Genomic DNA, 23,606 nt, shown 5'->3' with positions numbered 1-23,606 from the left:
TGTATCCTCTAGGAGTCTGGCAATTTAATGAGGAATTCAATTTTGAAGTAGTATGATGTGACTCCGATGACAAGTTTCTGTCCTTGGACCTTGGTGTAGTCAGACTGCAGATTCAAGGAAGAAGAAAACAGCTCATGCTCACAGGGGACTTGCCTAGTTATAATTTAATGATATTAAAACAAAGGATACTGTGAAGGCACATGCCAGCCTGTATTAGATCCATCCATGGATTCAGAACATGCTTAAGTCCAGTGGGAGCTGGTTGACTCAGCCTGGACTTCAGACTGACTTGAGTGGTTTCCAAAAAACTGGGGCATAAGGTGTTTTATGTTCAGGAGAAAATCTGGATTGATGCCCCTGACAAGTATACCAAAAGAAAGATAGTCCCTGCCCTCAAGGAATTTCCCTTCTAATGGGGAAAGACTGTACATAAAAGAAGTTGAAAAGGGAAAGGAAGGTCTGTAATTTTACCTGCTGAATTCCTACTTGACCCCTAGGTGATGCAGTAGATAGAACACTGGGCCTAGAGTCAGGAAGACTCATCTCCCTGAGTTCAAATCTGGCCTCAGATACTTTACTAGCTGTGTGACCCTGGAAAAGTCACTTAACTCTATTTGCCTCTGTTTCCTCATCCGTAAAGTAAGCTAAAAAAGGAAATGGCAAACTACTCCACTATCTTTACCAAGAAAGCCCCAAATGGAATCACAAAGAGTCAGACACAACTGAACAACAGTGTTTTGAAGCTCAAGTCAATCTCTCCCTCCTACGTGAAGCCTCCCCTCTTCTCCCTAATCATTTATATCCTTCAGTTCAGATCACACATAACACTTTCACTCCAACCCTCTCTAAACTGCTTGTTGAGTAACTATTTCATAGTTCATCAACTCATAGGCCATAGGGTCATAGAAGAAGAGCTGGAAGGGATCTCAGAGACTGACCGGTCAGATGCTTTCACTTTCAAAATGAGGAAACAGAGATCTAGAAAGATGAATGACTTTGCCCAGGGTCATAGAAGTAGTAAATGGCAGAGGTGGGGTCTGAGACTTTGCATTTTACCAAACTATGTTATGTCTTATCTCCATAATAAATTATAAGAGGGCAGGGATTATGTCTTGTTTAAATAGTGTTCCTTCCTCCACCCTCATGTACCATGCACCACAGGGTTCTTTTAGCACACAGTAGGTGCTTAATAAATATTCATTGAAAATCATTTGAAGTGTCCTGGCTCCTTTGTTTAATCCTTAAGATGATCAAATTGGCAACATTTCCTTAAAAGACAATGCACATTTACCTGATGAATATGTAATAAGTCACGCTACTTAAAAATTAACTAGTTTCCAAATATAAGCAGGGTTTTTGCTAAGACTCAAAGTAGCATTTAAATCCATAAATATTTTTCTAAATATTATAACAAAAGAATTTGCTTATCAATTTTTGGGGGGGAAAGTCCAAATTATAGTTCTCCCCAGAAGACTTTTAGTCAGGAACAAACTTCCTACCTTGAAAATAATCAAATTCTAGAAATGAATGTTTACAATGGAAATTTTTACCAACCTTTAACTACCAGGTGACAGTTTGAACCATGTTTAAGTAATTTCATTCTGTTTACAGTTACCTAAATAGTTTTCATTCTATATTTCCTCCGCATACTGCATGTTATGTGAACATTTTAATAAGGACTTTCAGGAGCACAAATATAGGTTATTTTTTACTCCAGCTAAAAATTCTCTTTGAAGCATCTGAAGCGATAAATAACAGTGCTTTGAATTGTACACTTAACTTTTCTTGGCAAGTCATTATTGTAGCTAAAAGTTGACAAAGCCTCAGTACAAGTTGTGCCCGCCATAAAAAGAAGCTTTTGTTTTCTGTATTCTGGTCTCCAGATGGAAATGAACACTTGAAATTATTTTATGATAGATTCAAAGAAATAAATTTTAAAATTCAGAGCTTGGCTTTTCAGTAAACACCTTTTGTTGTTTTTTTTGTTTGTTTGTTTTGTTTTCTTTTGTTTCTAGTTCTTCTTCTAACACTTCAAATGCAAATTCTGCCCTGGACCATAGCATTCTTTCTGGCCAAAGCTTCCCTACACTTTAAGTGGCTTATAGATAATTATGTATTTATGCATTCATTTCACTTGTTTTCTTTGAGCACAAACTAAAAGCATCATCTCATGAACTTTAGAGATTCAGTGACTTAGACTGAATCCAACAATGAATCATGCCAGGGATAAAATTCAAGGCCAAGTTTCCCAGCCCCAGTGATGAGGACTGCTGTGCTAGGCAACACTGCATTTTATAACCAACACTTGGTTATCCACAGATAATCCAAAAGCCTCATTTGAACCATTTATTTCTACCATTTTACCAAATCTGTTACCTACTCTCAGAGCAAAACAGATCAAATCCATAATCATTTCTTCTCCCTGATATAATCCACTTAGACATGCAGAATCTCAGATTTAGAAGGGACCTAAGAGGCCATTTAGGCCAACATATACATGAAAAGAAACTTCCCCTATAAATAGGGGTCATTAACACTTACAGCCTGTGAGACTTGATTTACATGGATGGATGGAAGGATAGATAGACAGTGAGATAAGGAAGAGATAAGTGAATTTCAATATAATTTGTTTCCTTTGTAATCCTATATATTTTATGCATTTTTTAAAAAAATCATATTGAATATACTAGAAAATTCAATTGGAAATTAAAATAATATAAAATATAAAAGGCATTGAGATATAGTAGATAGAGTGGTAGCCCTGAATTCGGGAACACTTAAGTTTTGCTCCTACCTGTGACATATGCCAGCTGTGTGACCATGGGCAGGTCACGTAATTTCTCATTTCCCCCAGAAAATGCTCTCCTGTAAGTTGCTAAAAAGTTGTTGATCTACATCACTGTGAGGATTTTCCATACTGAAAGTCCCTTATGCTAATAAAATAACTGATCCAGAGCCCCCCCCCCCCCACCAAGTAATATATCAAAGAGACACAATTGTTTTAGGATAATGTAAAATGTGCCATTCGCAGACCAATTATCTTGATATAGTGGAAAAAAAAAGTTTGATTATTTGGTTGTCGTTGAGAAGAAATCAGTGTGGGTTTTAAGGACATCAGGTGAGATCCCTTCTCTGCTTGTTGCTTACTCTCCATGTGACTTGAGACAAACCTCTTCTATCTGGTCCTCAATCTCCTCCTCCATAAAATAAGGGTGCTGGATTAAATTATCCCTGAGATCTCCTTCAGTTAAAAAAATCTGTAATCCTCTGATCCTTCAACCCATGAAACCCTCTCCACATCTCAACTACAAAAAAAAAAAAATCTATCTTAATTTGAGGGTGGGGGAGGGGCAGAAACCTAACCTCTAGACTTCATTTGAGTTTCCTACCAACTGAAAATTGGTACAGGGTGTTCCTAAAGTCTGGACACATAGGCAAAAATGCATATTTTCAAGAAATAAAATGAATGAAATTTTCGACATTTTATTTAATTGGAATATTAACAAATAACATCTTCAATATGATTTCCATCATTTGTGATGCAAAGGTTGATGCACTTGGCGAGATTCACGTGAACTCGATGCAATAACTCCACATTGCGGTGAATTTTAGCGCATTCACTCTTTATGCACACAATCAAGTGTGTTACATCTGTGATTTTCATTGAGTACACCTTCTCCTTTAGCATACCCCAGAAAAAGAAGTCACTGAACAACACAGAGTCTTTGGTGAAATGGCTAATGAGATGTTAATGAGATTTCCTATGTGTCCAGACTTTAGGGACACCCTGTGTTTGAAGCATTGTTGGGAAAATGTGTCAAGTCTATAGACAGGATAGGGAAGGCCCTGGGCAGAGCAGGTCATTCCCATTCCCAGGCTTCTGCTACATAGAAAATGGGCTAATTTGTTCTTGTGTTACCTGGTGCTACCATTGGAGAGAGGAGATTGTTTATACTAAGTTCTGTCTGTGTTGTTAGCTTATATCTATTTTATTCATTTATCAGTTTCATTCCATTTTTTTCTTTCATTAAAAAAAACCAACTTATCCAACATGGATACTGAAGAAAGCTTGATTAAAGAAGGCAGAAATGAATGACTGCTTTTATTTCTATGGCAGTGTCCCCTAAAGCATCTGAGTTATAGAATGGTGTTTGGTTTTTTTCCCATCACTTCGCTGTGACAGAAGGCAGTCAGATCCTCTGGGTCACCAAAAGCCTTCCCTCAGAAGTCTGCCATTCTCTTTTCCTCCATGATTGCCTTCTCTCTTTGCCCCCTGTCTCCTGGCAGGGAACACAGTGCGTGCTCAGGCTCTCATTGTGCACAGGATCCTCTGAGGCTGACACTGATGAATGCTTTGTGAATAAGCCAGCAGGAGCTTCTTGTGTTGTGCACATCTGTCATGTTCCTCTCTTGTGCAGCCAGGAAGGCTTTCTCCAACTCTGCTCCTCTCTCCCTCCCATTTCTTCATGCCATGTTCCTGCTCCTCCTCTGCAGTCTGGCCTAAAGGATCCTGCACCCTCTGGAATGGCTGTTTCTGTTGTGCTCTTTTGGTGCAGCTCATTGCCATGAGGATGCATAACCACCAACTTCTCATTTCTCTCAAGTAGAGTTTCTCTTTAACAGCACAAACTTTCTTCTGTATCAGTCAAAACTTACTGGCCTTTCTTAGTCTAGCTTGTTTTCCCTGGCAAGCCTCTATTAATGTTGAAAGCCCCTTACTCACTGCCATGCAATTGAAAATAAGAAACATTCACTAAAATACAAAGGAACCCTAGTTCAAGGGAAAGACTAGAAGCCAGGTGGCAGAGCACTGGGCCAGGAGTGAGGAAGATGTGAGTTCAAATCCTGCCTCAGAAGTGTACTAGGTGTGTGACCCTGGGCAAGTCAGCCGCTTAACCTCTGCCTTTCTCAGTTTCCTCTATATGTAAAATGGAGATGATAATAGAACATCCCCCTCTCTCCCACTGTTGTTTGGAGGATCAAATGAGATAATGTTTGTAAAGCACTTAGTACAGTCCCTGGCACATAGTAGGTGCTTAATAAATGCTTGCTTCCCCTCCCTCGTCCCTTAATGGACTATTGAATTCTGTTCTCATTGTTGCTTCCTATACAAGAATTACAAGGACATGGCACTCTTGCTCCCTGGCAGTTCAATGCGGCCCATATTTATTAGGCATTTACTTTGCGTAGAGCACTGGAGATAGAGACAAGAACGAAACAGCCCCTGCCTTCATGGAGCTTCCTTTCTGCTGAGAGGATATAGCATGTAAATAAATCCAACACTAGATATAAACTGTAGGAGAAAATACGAACTGAAGAGAGCAGCTAAGGTTTCACAGTCAACAAGCATTTTTAAAATATCTACCATGTGCCAGGCAAAGCTAAGAAAGGGAAAAGAATCCCTGCTCTCAAGGAATTCACAGTCTAAGGGGAGAGAGAACACTCAAACGATTGTACGCAAATAAGAAGGTAGACAGGGTAAATTGGAAATTATCAACAGAGGGAAGGCACCAGAATTAAGGAAGATAAAGATAGATTTCTTGTAGAAGATAGGATTCTAGCTAGAAGGAAAGAAGGAACAAGCATTTATTAAGCACCTACCACGGGCCAGATAGTGTGCTAAATGCTTTGCAGTTATCTCATTTGAGTCTTACAATAACCCTGTGAGGTAGGTGGTATTATTATCCCCATTTTGTAGTTGAAGAAATTGAGGCAAAAAGAGATCAGATGACTCATCCAAGGTCACACAGCAAGTACGTGTCTAAGGCTGTGTTTGAACTCGGATGCTCCTGATTGCAAGCCCAGTATCCACTGAACCACCCAGCTGCCTTTAGCTGAACCTTGGGAGCCAGTGAAACCAAGGGGCAGAAATGAGGGAGAGAATTCCAGACATGAGAAATAGCCATTGAAGATACTCCGAGTCAGTAGATGAAATGACTTGTACAAAAAACCCGAAACAAGCCAGTATTAGCTGGATCTCAGAGGACATAAGGAAACCGAAAAGTTAGGAGACGTTGGGGTTATTTGTTGTTGTTCAATTGTGTCCAACTTTTTGTGATGCCATTTGGGGTTTCCTTGGTAAAGATACTGGAGTGGTTTGTCATTTCCTTCTCCAGCTCATTTTACAGATGAGCAACTGAGGCAAACAGTTAAGTGACTTGCCCAGGGTCACACAGCTAGTAAGTGTCTGAGGCCAGATTTGAACTCAGGAACTCTTCCTGATTCCAAGCCCAGTGTTCTATCCATTTCACCTCCTAGCTTCCTTCCCCACCCCCATTTAAAGGACTTTAATGCCAAACAGAGGATTTTATATTCAATCCTCAAGGTGTTTGGGATTCACTGGAATTTATTTAATAGGAGGATGACATGGTCAGAAATGCACTTCAGGAAGATTAACTTGACAGTTAAGTGAAGGATAGACTGAAATGGGGAGACTTAGGTAAGCCACCCAGCAGGCTATTGAAATAGTCTAGGCATGAGGTGATAGGAACCTGTACCAGGGTGGTGCAAGTGTCAGTGAAGAGAAGGGACATGTAGCATCCTGGACATGTTACAAAGGTAAAAATATCTACAGGACTTGGCAATTGATTGTCTATGGGGAAATAAGAGAATGAGAAGTTGAGAATGACACCTAAGTTTCAAGCCTGTGTGACTAAGGGGATGCTGGTGGCTTCAACAGGAATAGGGAATTTTGGAGGGTGGGAAGAGGTTTGAGGGGAAAGTTTGAGTTTAAGTTGTCTGTGGGACATCCATTTGGAGATATCCAATAAGCAATTGGTGATCCTAATATGGAGATTAGGAGGGAGGTTGGGATGGTTGAGTAGTTCTGAGAATCATCAGCATAGAGATGATAATTCAATACATGGGAGCTCATGAGATCAGCACCTAACTGAGGAGGTGGGGACAGAGTTTAGCTGAACCTTGGGGAAAGCTGTGAATTCTGAAAGATGGATAGGAAAGATTTCAAGAATAAGTTCCTTGCTAAGAGGAGAGTATGGAGCTCACAGAACTGCCAAAAGTTTAGTTTGGCTGGAATTTAGAGTATGTGAAGGACTGTTGGATGAGATAAGTCTGGAAAGGTAGGTGAAAACCAAATTTTGGAAAGCCTTTAATACAAATCTAAAGAATTTATGTGGTATTTTCGAAGCTACATGGAGACACCAAAATTTTGTATTAGGTTGTTTGCCTTAGAGCAGCCTGTGCTGAAGGAAGATCTTATTTTTTTTCAACTGTGACAGAGAGGGAGAAACAGATGGAAAGTAGGCAGACTAATTAAAGGGCTATTGTAATAATATCCAATCTAGATGAAAGGTAATGAAAGGGCCTGGGTTAGGATGTACTTAGAGAGAAGGGAACAGATAGGAAAGGCCAGAGTCCAGGAGACTCAGGTTCAAGTCAGCCTCTGAGGAGTCAAAATTATCAGTGTGACCCTGAAGTAGTCATTTAATGTTTTAGGCAACTCTCTAAGACTATCAGTTGCAGAGGAAGTACAGATTTTCTTTGGTAGAGAGAGGTTCCTCACCAGATAGATTATTTACAGCAATGAAATCAAAAGTCTGGTTTTTAAAAAATACACATTTTGGAGAGGGACAGTATAAAGAGCCCTGAACTTGGAGTCATGGAAGCTGTTGGCATGACCATGGGGAAGTCACTTAATCTGTCTGGGCCTCTGTTTCCTCTAAAATGAGGAGATGGAGCTAGGTAACTTCTAGCCCTCTTCCAGCCCTCACTCTGTGATCACAGAAGACAACCTATCAACAACAAAGACAAAGCCTTCATGTTGTTCTGGTAGGCGATGTGATTGCTCTGGCTAAACAGTATTGCTGGACTTCTGACCATGGACCAAGCCTCCAAAGATCTGAGTTCTAGGTCTCGTTCCACCATTAATTCACTTTCATTCAATGTATGTTGTTGTGGTTCAGTCATTTTTCAGTCGTGTCTGACTCTTTTTGACCCCATTTAAGGTTATCTTGGCAAAGATACTGGAGTGGTTTGCCATTTCCTTCTCCAGGTCATTTTACAGAGGAGGCAACTGGGGCAAACAGGGTTAAGTGACTTACCCAGGGTCACAGGGGTATGAGGCCAGACTTGAACTCAAGAAGGTGAGTCTTTCTGACTCCAGGCCTGGCATTCTATCCACTGCACCACCTAACTTGCCACCCTGTTTGCTTCAGTTTGCTCATCCATGAAATGAGCTTGAGAAAGAAATGGCAAACCACTCCAGCATCTTTGCCAAGATAACCCTAAATGGAGTCTCTGAGAGCTGGACACCACTGAAAAATGACTAAACAACAAGATTTAGGACACTGGGCTAACCTGCTACCAAATGACTTTAGGTGCAACATCGCCTAAACTGGATCTCATTTTCCACATCTGAAAGTGAGAGGGCTGGGCCATACGATTTCTACGATCCATCCCAACTCTTCCATTCTATGACTGTGTGATTATACAGTTGGTATGACTCTGTTATTAGGAAAACTTAAAAATAAGGACCACCAATTTTTCTTTGCGACAGAACCAGTTAAATTTATTAACCTAAAATGCCATTTCACTTCATTATCTTAAATAACTGCTTTTGACACTAATTCCAAGAAAGAAAAAAGTTTTTGTCAAACACTGGTTTTTCTGGTGTCACTAAATTAAAATTCAAACATAAAGCACTTAAGACTAATTAGTGGACTGGCTGAAACATGGCTACCCCTATAATTTTATATACAAAGGATTTTTAGGCACTATCCTTACATTGTGCCCTTTTAGCAAACCAATAGTCACTTTTTTTAAAATCAGGAGAAGTAACATAAGCTGAAGATTTTTTTTCTTCCATAAAACAACCCTGAGTAAATACACTTTTAATTCGTTAGTTATTTTCCTGCTTAGTGCATTCATTTTGTGAGGCAGCATGCCATAATAGAGAGAGTGCAGAATTTGGGGTCAAGGAAGGGTTGAGTTCATACATGGGCTCTGGACATTTATTGGTTGTGTGTCTATGAGCTTCATTCTCCTCATCTGTAAAATGGGGATGATGCCTGTAAATAATCTCATACAGTTGTTGTGAGATTCAAATGAGATAATGTATGCAAAACACTTTATAAGTCAATAAACATTTGTTAAGTGCCTACTATGTGCCAGCACTGTGGTATGCACTGTGTAAAATTTTAGAGCACTATGTAAATATTAATTGTTTTTATTTATTATTATTATTATTATTGGAAGCTAGGTGGCCCAATGGATATAGAGCTGGGCCCAGAATCAGGAAGACTTGAGTTCAAATCTGGTCTCAGACACTTAGTAGCTGTGTGACCCTGGGCAAGTCACTTAACCTGTGTTTGCCTCAGGTTCCTCAACTGAAAAATAGATATTATAATAATAGCACCTACTTCTCCAGGTTGTTGTGAAGAGCAAATGAGATAATAATTGTAAAGCTCAGCGCCTGGCACATAGAAAGTACTATATAAATTTTAGTCCTAATAATTATTATTATTTTACTATTATTATTTAGATGGTCTTAGGAATTCAGTAAATCTAGTCATGAGCAATGGATCTTCCCACATTTGGCATTCTCTTCCCACCAAAATATGTGAAGAGTCTATCATTACATCTGTGAGGTTATCTTTCAGTATGGGAAAACTGCCACCTATATAGATCACAGTCCATCTACAATTTATTGGCAGAGTCCTAAAGAGTTGAGTCACAGAATGGTTCGGTGACTTGCCCAGAGTTTCACAGCTAATTGAGATCAATTTTGAACCCAGATTTTTCATATTCTCAGCATTCCATCACTACATCATTTTTCCTCTTCAATTATTATTTTTGAAGAAAAAGAATAAAATAGGAAAAAACCCCATGTGTGTCTCATGGAATTCCCCACAAGGAAGAATTAATGCATCTTTCACCTAACTGTTGAGGATAATTAAGGCAGAAGCCAACGAGTTCTTTGTGTGACACCATTATGTCATTTGGGACAGATGAGGGTGATTTAGAGCTTAAACCTTTGCATTATGTTTACCTTTTTGTTGCACTACAGTAAAAATGAAAAGCTGCAAAATGTGAAATTATAGACATAACTGTTAAAGAAATATGGTAGTGAAAAATCCCATAAGAATTTACAGCGAAAACTGGTTCCACAGCCACCCAGGGATAGCTAATTCTCTGCATGTTAAATAATTGCTTCTAGAAGGCCTTCCACAGAGTAGCCACAACATCAATGACAACTACAACAACCTGTACATAATCATGGATCTGAAACTTTCAGGTCACTTTTATTTATGTGACAATCATATCAAAAGTGGTCCATGCTTAGAGTAGCATCTTTTTTCCTTTAGTAACAATTCTCTTGGAAACTTCAAGTGCTCCTTCAGCTGCAGTGGTATGTGATACCTGGCAATGAGAGATTTGTGGTAAAGAATGCAATTCCATTTAACAAACATTTAATAAGGGCCCGTTCCAAACAAGACATTGTGCTGAGTACTAGTCCTGTGTCACACAGCTGGTGTCAGAAGTGAGGTTTGACCCCAGTCATTTTGACCCAATGCTCTCAGTACTCTATCTACTAAACAAGCTAAGACAAAAACAAAATTGTCCCTAAGCTCAAAGAGCTTAAATTCTAGTGGGGAGAGGGCAAGGGATCCCCTAACACCTCAGGGATCAAGAAGGGCCTCATGTATAAGATGGCACTTAAGTTGGGCTAAGAATTTCAAAAAGTGGATATATGTATATAGATAGAGAATGAGCATTCCAGGAATGGAAAATTGCTTGTGCAAATGATGGAATATCATGTATAGGGAACTAGTAGGCCAGTTTGATATGAATCTTAGTGTTTGAGAAGGAGAAATATGAAATGTCTGGAAATATAGACAGGAGCCAGATCACAAAGGTGTTTATTTTTTTAAATAGTATTTTTTCCAGTTACATGTCAAGACAATTTTAGAATTCATTTTACAAGATTTTGAGTTCCAAATTTCTCTCCCTCTCCTCTCCCCTTCATAAAATGGTGGCCATGTGATTGAAGACTCGATGGAAAAGAAAGGTGTTGCAGAGGTAGATTTAACGACTGATTAGATGTGGGGGTTAGGGAAAAAGGATTAAGAATAACTACAATTTCAGGCCTATGAGATAAAAGATGGTGGCATCCTTGACAGAAATAGGAAAGGTAGGAGAAAGGGTTCATGTAGAAAAAAGATAGGGGCCACTTAATACAATGGAAGGAGCATGGGAGTTGAAGGCACAGGACTAGAGTTCAAATCTCACCTGTCATTATCTGGTCATTTACTACCTGTCATTTCCTACCTTTGTTACCTTTGGCAGGTCTCTTAATCCAATTAGGCCTAATTTTTTTTGTCTGTAAAATGAGGGTATTGTGCTGTGTAATTTCCAAGGTCCTCTCCAGCTCTAAATCAATGATCCTATGATGAGTTCCATTTTTGACACCTTGAGATAAGATGCTATTGCTGTTCATGTATGAGGGAAGATCATGGTGATGATTTAACATGATCTAGGTGGAGCTGTGCAGCAGGTAGTTGGGAATGTGGAACTGAAGCTCGGGACAGTGATAAGGGTTGAATGTGGGAGTCATCCACAAAAAGATAACGGAATCCATGAGAGCTAAAGACATCCCAGAGAAACTGAGTACAAAAAGAGAAGAGAATCAAGGACAGGGCCTAGGAGCCACTCACACATTATAGGACATCGTAGATGGCACATGGATGAAGAGCTACAAAAAAAGAATGGTTCACTAAGTTTTTAGGATATGAGAAAAAAAGACTCAGAGAGAAGGGCTCTCAGATGGTTTCCACCACTTACTTTGCTAACTTTCTAGTGCTACCACCTTGGGTTTCAGAAATGTTTCTTCCAGAGACCAGTCCTTCGGGATCCCAGTTCACTGCCACACCTATCCCTCAGCATACTGGCATCATGGCTACTCCAATGCAACATCATGTTAGCTATATAATACATTCAGTCTACAGAGAGATGGAATCTTGGGGCATCGCCCACACGATAGTCTGTAATTTATAAATATACCATTACATATTACTCCATACAGCTGTGCAAAGTAACTTAGACTTTTACAGTCATTTCTACTTCATAGACATACTTCCATCCTCATTATTCAAGCTTAGAGTTATTTCTTTAAAGTCTTATGGTTATTGGAGAAATAAGTTCCATTGTTTGGGCTCTATGACAGTCTCTTATATTAATAAATACTTATTTTGTTCTGGTATCTTTTTAAAAAATTATACACAGCATGTCCTTTCACTGTAGTCACAATTTGTTTTTCACAATTTGGTGTTGAGTTCACAAGATTTTGATACATGTTTAATAAATATTCATGTTAAAGGTTACTACTTAGTAGGTAAAGCATTGAACTTGGAGTCCATAGGCCTGGGTTTGAATCCCATTTCAGACACTTAGTACTAGCTATATGATCATACACAAAGCAATTAACCTCACAAAGCCTCTTATTTGTAAGTGTAAGATTGAGGATCGGGTGGAGTCAAGTGAGATTTGTCTCACAGGTGTTATTATCCCTCCATTTTACATATAAAGCATCAATCCTCACCCTTACACTTAGTACTAGAGTATGCCCTACATGTAAAATGATGATAATAACACCTTATAATACCTATCTCACCAGGGTATTGTGTAGAAAGTGTTTTCAAAAACTTTGAGTACTCTGTAAATACAGGGTGTCCCAAAAGTCTTAGTGCACTTTTGAGCTTACATAGCTTAAACCTTTCGGACATGCTGTATTAGTTCTTGTTATGAGTGAATAGAAAAGGAGCTTGTCTTAATGAATGAAAGTTTGGGCTTAGAATCAAATCTCATCTTTGACACAGGAATCCCAGGCAAGGCACTCAACTAACCTCTCCAAGTGCCTTAGGAAACTCCCTAGGATTTATCTGGTGGGGGGAGTTTCCACATGCTCAGGGGAAATCATAAATGGATAAAGGCCAAAAAACTGCTCTCTAAGCAGTTACCCAGACACTAACCTGTAGGTTATCGGTGCAAAGAATTTTCCCAAAGTAAAGTGTATGGCACCTCTATTCTTGATTAAAAGTTCTAATTTTTTCAGCATTTCCTGGCTATCCTCTAAAATTTCTTATCTTGTCCTATCATAAAACATCTCTCTCTCCGTTCTGAGCCCATACTTTTTTAAGCTTAAAGTTTTTTCAAAAGTGTACACCCTTATAAGACTTCCTTTTCCAATGCTGGGTCCTCCCATTCCAGTTCTGGGAACAATAGGTGAAGGTATGCCCCAGTCAGGTCAGGCACAAGTTTCCTGGTCTATTGCTTTTCCTCCAAATGAATGTTAACACAGCTATTAACATCTCTAAAATCTAATCACTCAGAGTCCAGCCGTACTGGAAAGATGAGGTAATCAAATCAGCATAACCTTTGCTACTGGAAAGAATGTGTTAAATCTCCTCTGCTATGGCTTTACTCATTTTCCTAGAGACTTTCTAAATCAAAACATCCCTCCTTGAAATCACTCCCCTATATATGTAGTCTCCCCACACTAAAATGCATGTCCCTAGAGTTCAGGGAGTGTCTAGTTATTATATTTGTATTATACTAGCACTTAGGACTGTGTTTTACATACAGCGAGTGCTTAATAAATGCTCATTCCTTCATAGTCATCTAGGCTAACTCATACCTGCATAAGAATCTCCTCTGTGGGTAAAATTGTCAGTCACACCACAAATGAGAACCAAAACCAAAACCCCCAAACCAGAGCCCAGTACCCTAAATTAAGGAACCAACAAGGGTTTATCGAGTTTACCAACAAGGGAGCCCTACCTGCAGGGCAGAGAATCCCTGAAGGAACAAAAGGACAAAGCTTGTATAGGTTTCAATTTAGTCAGGAGGTGAATTGGGTATACGATATTTAGAATTGGACAAGGCTGTGCCTGGGAGAACTTGCAGGGTAGAAATAGGGGATGTGGTATCCTGTGATTGGACAGACCTGTTACTGTTACTAGTAACAAGGAAGACTCTTTTGCAGGTTAACTATCTCTTGTAACTCCACCCTAATATAAGGACTGTCCTTGTTCCTTCAGCAGCAAGGTCACAGACCGAGTTGGGGTTGCAATACAAACAAGGTCAGGAGCAAGATGGAGGAACTAAAGGCAAAATGGAGTTGCTTTAGTTTTCTCTGCTGTCCACATTTCTATACAACACTCTACAAGTGGGCATCCAGACTCCGTTTAACGATCACTAGTGAATAGAACTCCCCCCATCCCCACCTTCACACCAAACAAACCTCTCAAGGCATCCCATTCTATTTTTGGATGGTTTGTTTCTTTGGAACCTACACTCATTGCTTTTAATTTCTGCCCTCTGGGCAAAGCAGAATAAATCTAATCACTTTTCCCTCAAAGGTTTTCAAATACATGAAGATGGCTAATTCTTCTCTTCTAAATATATCCAGTTTTTTCAACAAGTGCTCATATTGCCTAGTAGTAGTGGTGATGGTGGTGGTGGTGATGGTGGTGATGGTGGTGGTGGTGATGATGGTGATGACGGTGGTGATAACCAACATTTATATAGAGCTTATTATGTCCCAGGCACCATAGTGAGTAGTTTACTATTATTACTTCATGTGATCCTTACAAGAACCCTGGGAGGTCGGTGCTATTACAGGTGAAGACGCTGAGGCAAACAAAGGTTAAGTGACTTGTCCAGGGTCCCACAGTTAATCAGATTTGAACTCAGGTCTTCCTACATTCTAGCTTTTTGAGACTTTTTTGAATCTTGGCTGTTAGCTGTTCTTCCTAGATTGTACATGCACAGTGTTGAGTGGACACAAATATGTTCCATGGGTCATACATGTAGTAGTAGGATTATAAAAATGACAATTTTCTGTCCATGGACAAAATCTAGAGAGCCTGGAAATTTCTGACCTATTCCTCCATCTTCCCAGAACGCAACCTGACCACAATGCAATAGTTTTCAAAAGACTCCCAAGGTGTTTCTCATATGTTTTGCATTTGTTGGCAATTATAAGTCATACTAATCTTGTTCCTTCATTTTAAAGAGAAGGAAACTAAGGCCCAGAGAGGCAAAGTAGTTTGTCCAATGCAGGAAGCAATAATCGATAACAATAAAATTAATAATGATGGTGGTAAATACTGTTATCCGCATTTTATAGATGAGGAAACTGAGACATCCAGAGGCAAAGCCAGGTTATCAGTTATTAAACATTTTTAAAGCACTTAAAATGTGTCAGGGACTGTGCTAAACCCTAGGGATACAAAAGAAAGAAGGTTCCTGTCTTCTCAAGAAGCTTACAGTCTAATAAGGGAGGCAGAACGCAAAAGGAAATTGACAAGGTGGGAGAGGGAGGAGGGAAGAAAAGGGAAATGGTACCTAGCAAGGGACATGATGGAGTCTAGTCCAAAGGAGTGCAGCCAAGTGGGGAGCGAAGACACGGCTGGCCTGGAACCCTCTTTAAATGGAGGATTTGTGAGGAGTTTGTGCCCACTCCCCAAAATTCCCATTGCACCGGGCTGCTTTTCTATGTGACACTAGATGGTCATTTTTGATATCTTTGAAACATCTTTTCGTCTTCTAACTATCTCTCACTGACTTGAGTAAACTTGAATATGACATGTGGAGTCCATGAGGCGAGAAGAGCGCTAGTCTTAGAGTCAGAAGACTTTGAATTCAAATAGCAATGTCACCATGAGCAAGTCACTTTTTCCCTCTCAGCCTCGATTTCCTCGTCTCTAAAATGGGGATGGTAGTATTTACACCCCCGACTCACAGAGTGGTCGTGAGAAAAACTTATCTTTAAAATGTCACGTACATGTAGATGGATGTTACAGTATGTTGCCTCTTAAGTAACTTGCTTCAGGCATATGAAACATTCAGAGTCTGAATTAGATTGTGTCAAAGGAGAATGTGAAAGGGAGGTGTGTAAGTCATCAATCAAGGTTTAAAATTATCACTTAAAAGTCTCTCTTTATTTTTCACAAACTTGAAGACTCATCCAACACAATAGATTGCAGCCTTGAATTTCTGCTTTCTGTTTTGTATGCATGAGATGGTGCTTTCTGCCTTTTTCCTTCTGCAACTCTTGGTAGGGCTAGGAGTGACCCTTTTGCCAAGTTCCTTCCCAGCAAAGGTCCAAGAGTGCCAGCTATTATGGAGCAAATGGAGTGTGCGATGGGACTTATGCTACTGAAACGCAGAGACCTTCCCTTTCAGACACTCGAGTCCCACAAGGGGGCAACTGCTGAGAATAACCTTCTTGCCTATTGTGCAAACATCTGTAAAGGCTCCGCTGACAACAATTATAGCCTCTCTAGCTCTACCAGAAGCAGCTGAAAACAAATGCTGTTTTGCCTCTTGAACACAATAGTTCATCTCCTTGAGGGCTGGGTTTTTGTGTGAAGTTTGAGGCTTACTGCTTTAGATTCCTTTGTTTCAGATACTTTGGTGTCTGCCTTCCTCTTTTTCTTTTTCTTCGTTTTTTTTTTCTTATTTACTTGTTTTTCCCATGACAGGGAGGGTAGTCAGTCATCAGTAACTTCTCAGTAGATCCCCCAAATAGCAAAGGTCCATGCTAACTAAGCCTGTTCTTCTGAGACATAGGGAGAGAGGGATGCTGGGCGATTTAGTGCCTTTCCTTTCCTCCTGGCAGTTCGGTCCCTCGAGAGGGCAACTGCTGAGAATAACCATCTTGCTTACTGTGCGAACATCTGTAAACAGGCTGTCGACAGCACTTATAGCCTCTCATACCCTACCCAGAGCTGCTAAAATCATACTGTGTAGCTCTCAGTGACTATAAATTCTACCCCCTTCCCTGGCCCCTAGTGCTTTTCAATTTTGTCAGGAGAAAAGTGACAGTGAGTAATAATTTATTCACATGTCAGGAAATAATTTGAAAAATGTCAAGGAGAAAAGAAAAATAGGGTTGAGAAGGATTACTTTAAAAGACCTGAAGTTTAGTGACTTCTCCTCCCTCCTTCCTACCCCCAAATGCCCAAGATTTGAAAGAAAATTTGAAAGTTATGCGAATAGATGAATAGAGCTATGTGGTTGGCAGAAAGTGAAAAACACGCTTGCAACAATAAGCCCAAAGAATCTGCATCTTTCCTTCTCACCTCTAGGCAATTTTAAATATCATTGTCTTATTGTAGCAAGCAAGATTGAGGAGAAGCCCACCCTGCTTTCTATCAGAGGGCATTAATTCAGAGTTATTCCTCCAGCGATAGTGAAAACTGAACCAGGCACAGCCTAAGGAAAGCAAAAAAGGATAAAAGAATTAAACAAGGCTGAGCCCCAAAGGCATGGGGGGCTGTGGGGGTGGGGAGGACATGGGTATTTCTAATTGATGAAATTAGATGTGGTGAGCTTAGAGCTCGGCTTCACCTTCAGATTTCAGCCATTCAAACACACCTTCTGAATCCTTGTACTTGAGGTGAGAGTTGACAGAAACTAAATTTAAACTAACTCATTTTCCTATTTTAATCTTCCTTGGAAGATAGGTCAGAAGACAATGAAACAGTGAAAGACAGGTAGAATGTGCTGCCCACTTGTGAATGCTGAATCTTTAATACATCTGTAGACAAATGCCCTTTTGTTTCAAAGTCAAGCCCTGTTTATTAATGAAAACCTTAAAAAATACTTGTCATAGAGCTGAGGACAATCAATCATTGATGCACTCTTAAACATCAAATGACACAGACCAAGTTCTTAGAAAAATGCATTAGCCTACCTTTTAAAATATTATTCCTTTTATGTGAAATTTTATGGGTGAGTTTTCTTCTACATAAATCAGGGAAGAAAGACATATTCTTTGCTTCAAAGATCTTGCTTGCTGACTTAGACCCATCAATAGATTCAAAATGTATCACTCAGCCTCCCCTGTTGCTCAAGGAAACAGTTTTGAAATCTAGAGCTGGAAAGGACATCCAGATCCAGTCCATCCGTCTCATTTTACAGATAAAGAAATAGAGACCTAGTAATCTGGCGGAAAGGTAACTATGAGCTTACCACATTTGATGGTATAACTAGAGAGATACTTAAGATGGAGGTAGGATTCCTCTGTTCATTGTATTGAATTGAGTTAGAACTTGTTCTTAAACCTTGAAGCAGGGATATTTGGCCATATCCTGTGAGTTTTCTGCTTAGTAGCTTAGAACAGCATTTGGGCACGTCATCATAAGACTATTATTGATTAAGGCATACCATCCCTTTTTAAAAGAGTTCGTAATAAGTGTCTCTTTATGATGAGCTAGAAGAAGGGATTCTCAGGATGAAGAAGAAATGATTTATTTGTGCAGCTCCCAACATAGCTTTTTGTTTTCTGTCTCTGAAACAAACAAACAAACAAACAAATGTGTGCTAGGACATTGACAGAAGAATTTACATCAAATCTTACTCAACTCTCTTCCATAACGCTCCAACCAATACTATCACCATCCTAATCACCAATACGATTTTTCGAGCCCCCACATGGGGACGTGATGCTGAGTAACTAATAAAACTATTAATAAATATAAGACATCTATTTTATTTCAGATATCACACCAAGAGGGTAACTTTGCCACTTTGCAAATGTAGGGTCTCGTAGTACATCTCCTGTCCTTTCACCTTTTTTACCTCTTAATAGGTCAATGTAGCACTGAAAGCCAAGAATTTGTCAAACCATGAATTGTGGTATTTCCTTATAATGACTGTAACTTTAAATTAGAAGTCACTTAAATTTCAAAACCTTAACTCAATAAGCAAAATAATAAATTTTTGGACACAGCTAATGTGGAAATTTGTTTTGCTTGATTACACATATTTATTACAAGGGGTTGACTTTCTTTATTTTTTTAACCAGTGGTGGAGGATAGAGTAGCAAAAAAGAAAAGAAAGGAAAGAGAGTCACTAGACACTTTTTAAAATACATACAGAAAGAACAGAAGACCAGACAAGCAAGACAGTTTTGAAAGCTACCAATTTTTATTGTATTTATTTACTACATTTACTTATTAAATTTGTTATTTTATTATTCAATTTATATTTAATTATTTATTTTGTTCATTAACATAATTAATAATTTATAGTTATATTTAATAAAAAGCAAGTTCTACATAATAAAGATCTGCAGTTTTGTGTACTATCTTCTTTTTCTGTTCTATTTATATAAAAGTGACCAATTTATTTGGTGTTTAAGTTCAGAATGAAAATAAAATCTAAAATTTTTAAAAATTGAAGAGTTTGTTTAGTAGAAAGAACTGTGATCTGGAATCAGAGGACCTGGGTTCAAATCTCAGCTTGCACCTTTGCATTTAATACCTGTGTGACCATATGCAAATTGCTTAACTTAACCTTTGTAGACTCACTTTCCTGATCAGTAAAATGTGGCAGTTGAACTATATGACCTCTAAGGGCCCTTTCAGGTCTAAATTTATGGTTGTAAAATAAGAAAGTAGCATATACGATAAAAAAAAAAGAGACAGAATCCATGGGGAAAAAAAAAAAACCATATATAGTCCTGTGAACCAGTCAAGTACTAAGCACTTATGTCTTAAGCATTTCCCTAGCTGCTATGGAAACAAAGAAAAAAAAGCCAGCCTCTGCCCTCAAGGAGGGCATTATATTCATTATATTCAAATGAGGGAGACAACTATTGACACACACAAAGTAAATATAGATCAGATGAAAGATAGTTTTAGCAGGGAAAGCATTCACCTCTCCAATGACCAAGAAAAACCTTCTAGACACAGGAAGTCATTCCTGAGCTGAGTTTTAAAGGAAAATAACACCTGTTAAAGACCTTAGCTTAAAAAGACCGAGGTCTCCCACTACATCCAGAGCCATCTCCAGTCATTCCGATCTATGCTTTGCCACTGGATGGCTCCAGAGGAGAAAGTGGTGGCTTTGCCCAGCCCTCTCTCCCTTAACTCCAATTCACTTGCATGTCATGACATCTTCTCTGTGGTGTCATGGTCCTCTTTGAGAATGAAGGGCAAACAACTACAACAGAAGATTAAGGATTCTAAGTATTGTAGGTGACAAGAGAGAGCATTCCAGGCGTGTGGAACAGCCAGGGCAAAGGCAAGGTTAAGATGAGAGCATTGAAAACAGCTAGCAAGGAATCATTGCTGGAACTCTAGAGTCATTAATGGACTACAGAGGAAAAGTCAGGCCAGAAGCAGAAATAAGGATAAGAAAAGACAGAAGGGGAACCAATGGGAATTAATTAAAAGGAGGAGAAGGTAGTATAGTTTCAGAGTGCCTGGTTTAAGGCACTTCTCAATGAGTACAGTATCTCTGGATCAGGAAATAGACTTTCTTTCTGATCCCAGCATGGCTGTTGACCATTTGTATGATTTTTCACATCACATATATTCCTCTTGAAAATGAAAATGATAATAACCCCATTCATTTCATGGTAGATTATTATCATTCTCAAATAGTGAGAAAAGTACTTTGAACTCTTCCAAGGGAAAAAAGTTCTTTGTTTCCTTTTCAAATATTGGCATCTTGCAGTATTTTCATGGAATGATGTGGTGGAGTGGAGAGATCACAGAAATTAGAACTATGTCAACCGTGTCCCAATCCTAACTCTCCCAAGCTATATGACCTTGGACATCTTCTCTCTGTACTATAGTTTCCTCATATGGAAAGTGGAATTAATAACGCTTGAACTGCCTGACTTACAGAAATGTTGTGAGTAAGGCAATTTAAAGTAAAACTTGTCTATATAAGGCAGCATACTAGAGTGGGAAAGGTGCTGGATTTTAAGTCAGAATCCCTAGGCTAAAATCTAGGCTTTGCTACTTACTACATATATTACCTTGGGGGAATCACTTTCATTTGGGCTTCAGTTTTTTGGTGCTAGATCAGTGATGTCAAAATCAAATAGAAATGGAGGGGGGCCCAATAAACCATACATAGAGATCCCTGTGGATGCATATTGACTAAGAAAACTACATATTAACATTATTTATATTTTATTTTGTTTTAAATTATTTTGTTAAATATTTCCAAATTACATTTTAATCTTGTTTAGGCTTCACACTTAGGAGTATTGCAGGCTCTGTGGGTGGTATTTTTGACACCTGTAGATTAGATGATTTCCTAAGGCCCTGTCCTGAATCTGTGCTCAAATGTGATTGTTTCTGAAATGAAGTACAGCAGTCCAGTTCAAAACTATAACTTCTTGCTCACTTAGAAAGTAGAGCTTGTAAATTAGACTAATTTAACAGAGAGCACAGAATAAGAAAAATTTCCAAAAGAAGAAAAGGCCATTTGTTCTATAGAGGCACCTTTCATTTTATGTACCATTTCCCTAGAATATCAGACAATTATTAGCTAGAAAAGTAATGTCACCTATTTTTTAAAGGTAAGTCCACTCCTGCGTATTGTGGAGATAAATAGCTCAATGATGAAGAAATCACTTTCTTTCATGGTACTAGTTTAAGAAGCATTTTTTTTAAATCAAAAGGAAATAGTTTTGATGACATGAGAAAATCTGACCATAAATGAAAAATCTGGTATTTCTGTCGATGATACTTTAGATAAAAATGCTTTTCGGATAGATACTCTGAAGCTATGGAACTATTTTAAAGGGTTCATGAATATATAATGAAAATATGTAAACAAACATACCATATACATACATGCATAGCCTGTATACATATATGTATATAGTATGTAGCATATAGCATTCATGTATGTATGTAAATATACAAATGTTTTATGTATGTAGTTCCACCAGCCTGATCCTGGATTTCAAGATACATTCAGCTGATCAATTCATCACTTCCCAGGATATTGATATTTTTTCTGGTTCTGAGACATGAAGCAGCAAGCGCCTTAGTACAGGACACTAGCCCTGCCTAGAATCTTGCAGGCTACCTCTAAGATACCAGGGATGCAATTAGGGTCCAATCCAATCCAATAAATCCAATAAACATTTACCGAGTACCAGGCACTGTTCTAAGCTAGGGGATACAATTAATAAAAAACAAGACAAGTCCTTCCCTTCAGGAGTTTACCATCAAAAGGGAGAGACAGCACAAAAAAGGGGTGGAGGAGGGAGGGTCAGGAAATCAGGGAGAATTTAGTTCTGTGGAGTTGAGACCAAGCAGAGCAGCAGGTGCAAGATGGAGTGATATGAGAGTCCAGTTCCTGCCCTTTATAAAGGAAGGTATTGGGAGGAGTTTGGTACTGTGCCCACCAGCCCTCCTAACAGAGGGAAAAGGAGGCTGAGGGAGGTGGAAGCAATCAAGGCCTGAGTTAGGAGCATGGTATTCAGTTTAGAAGTGATAAGCTTTAACCTAGGAAAGATCTTATTTACTGGAGTTGAAACCAGGCAGGACAGCAGATGCAAAGTAGAAATCTCTCAACTCCAGACATATTCTCTCCACTCTCTCCTTCCTCATCTCTACCTATTAGCTTTGGCAGCTTCCTTCAAGTTTCAACTAAAGTTTTACCTTTTTCCAAATGCTTTTCCCATTCATCCTTAAATCTTAGTGCTTTCCCTGTGAGATTATTTCCAATTTATCCTAGCTGTTTCTTATTTGTGGATAGTTGTTTGTTTGTCACACACACATTAGACTGTGAGCTCTTTGAGAATAGGGTTGGTGTTTTCGTATCTTTCTTTGTATCTCCAGTGCCTGGCACATAGGGGGTGCTTATTCACTTGACTTGTAGCGTTTTATGCTGAGGGCAAAAGAGAGCCTTTTACAAGCGCACTAATCTAGAATAAACACAGACTCCAGCTCCCTCTGAATACACCAATCATAAGCAGGCCAGAGAAGGCTAAACATGGAGAAGTGGTAGAAGTCTTTTGGACATACCAGTGATTTTGCCTGTTTTGTGAATGGTGACTAGGAGAGAGAGTATTGGACTTGAAGCTGGAAAGGATGGAGTTAGAATCCTGCCTCAGATACTTCCTGTATAACCCTGCAAAAAGACACTTAACCTTTTCAGGCTCATTTTCCTCATCTGTAAAATGGGAATATAATCATAGTCCTTACATTACTGGGTTTTGTAGATTAAATGAGATGTCATATGTAATGTACTTTACAAATCTTAAGTCATGCGTAATTGCTAGTTGTTGTGGTTGTTGATATAATATTCCTCCTCCTCCTTCTGATGGGAAGGGGCCCTATCTAAACAGACTGCATCACTAGTTTTCAAATGTGTATAGGCATTGTGATTAATAAAATATATACTCACTTAAAGGCATGACTGAATTCATAGTACCTTTGTGTTGTCATGTATTTTTTCAGTCCTTGGATGACTAATAGTACTGAACATATAAGAATTCTCAACGTTTTTGATGATGTAAAGGGGGTCTTCCTCACACTTAAAAAGGTTGTGAACTAGTGCTGAGGAATTTTTTAGTACTATTCATTTATTCTAATGACAAAGATGGATGTATGTAGATATACAGCATATATATTTACAGATCTCTCTCTAAGGCCCCAGAAAGTTAAATCCTCAGTATCAGAAATTTGTTTTTAAATAACTTTTCTTTTCTGTTTTCTTTTAGGACCAATGCAAGAAACAATATATGATTTCTGGAGAATGGTGTGGCATGAAAACACAGCCAGCATAATCATGGTGACCAACCTTGTGGAAGTAGGGAGAGTAAGTTGGAT

The 23,606-nt window shown here is 38.9% G+C and overlaps 1 protein-coding gene across 4 annotated transcripts in view; it reads left to right on the top strand.

The window, feature by feature from the left end:
* PTPRM (protein tyrosine phosphatase receptor type M) overlaps positions 1-23,606 on the top strand; it is a 1,028,886-nt gene that overhangs the window by 933,714 nt on the left and 71,566 nt on the right. For all 4 annotated transcript variants that reach the window (XM_036752813.1, XM_036752827.1, XM_036752817.1 and 1 more), the window contains one exon: positions 23,498-23,595. In XM_036752813.1, the coding sequence (XP_036608708.1) occupies positions 23,498-23,595 (98 nt within the window). The remainder of the gene's footprint in view (positions 1-23,497; positions 23,596-23,606) is intronic.

This window comes from Trichosurus vulpecula, chromosome 1 (assembly GCF_011100635.1).
Source record: "Trichosurus vulpecula isolate mTriVul1 chromosome 1, mTriVul1.pri, whole genome shotgun sequence".
NCBI classification, from domain to species: Eukaryota; Metazoa; Chordata; class Mammalia; order Diprotodontia; family Phalangeridae; genus Trichosurus; species Trichosurus vulpecula.
This window is presented reverse-complemented; position numbering and strand designations above follow the sequence as displayed.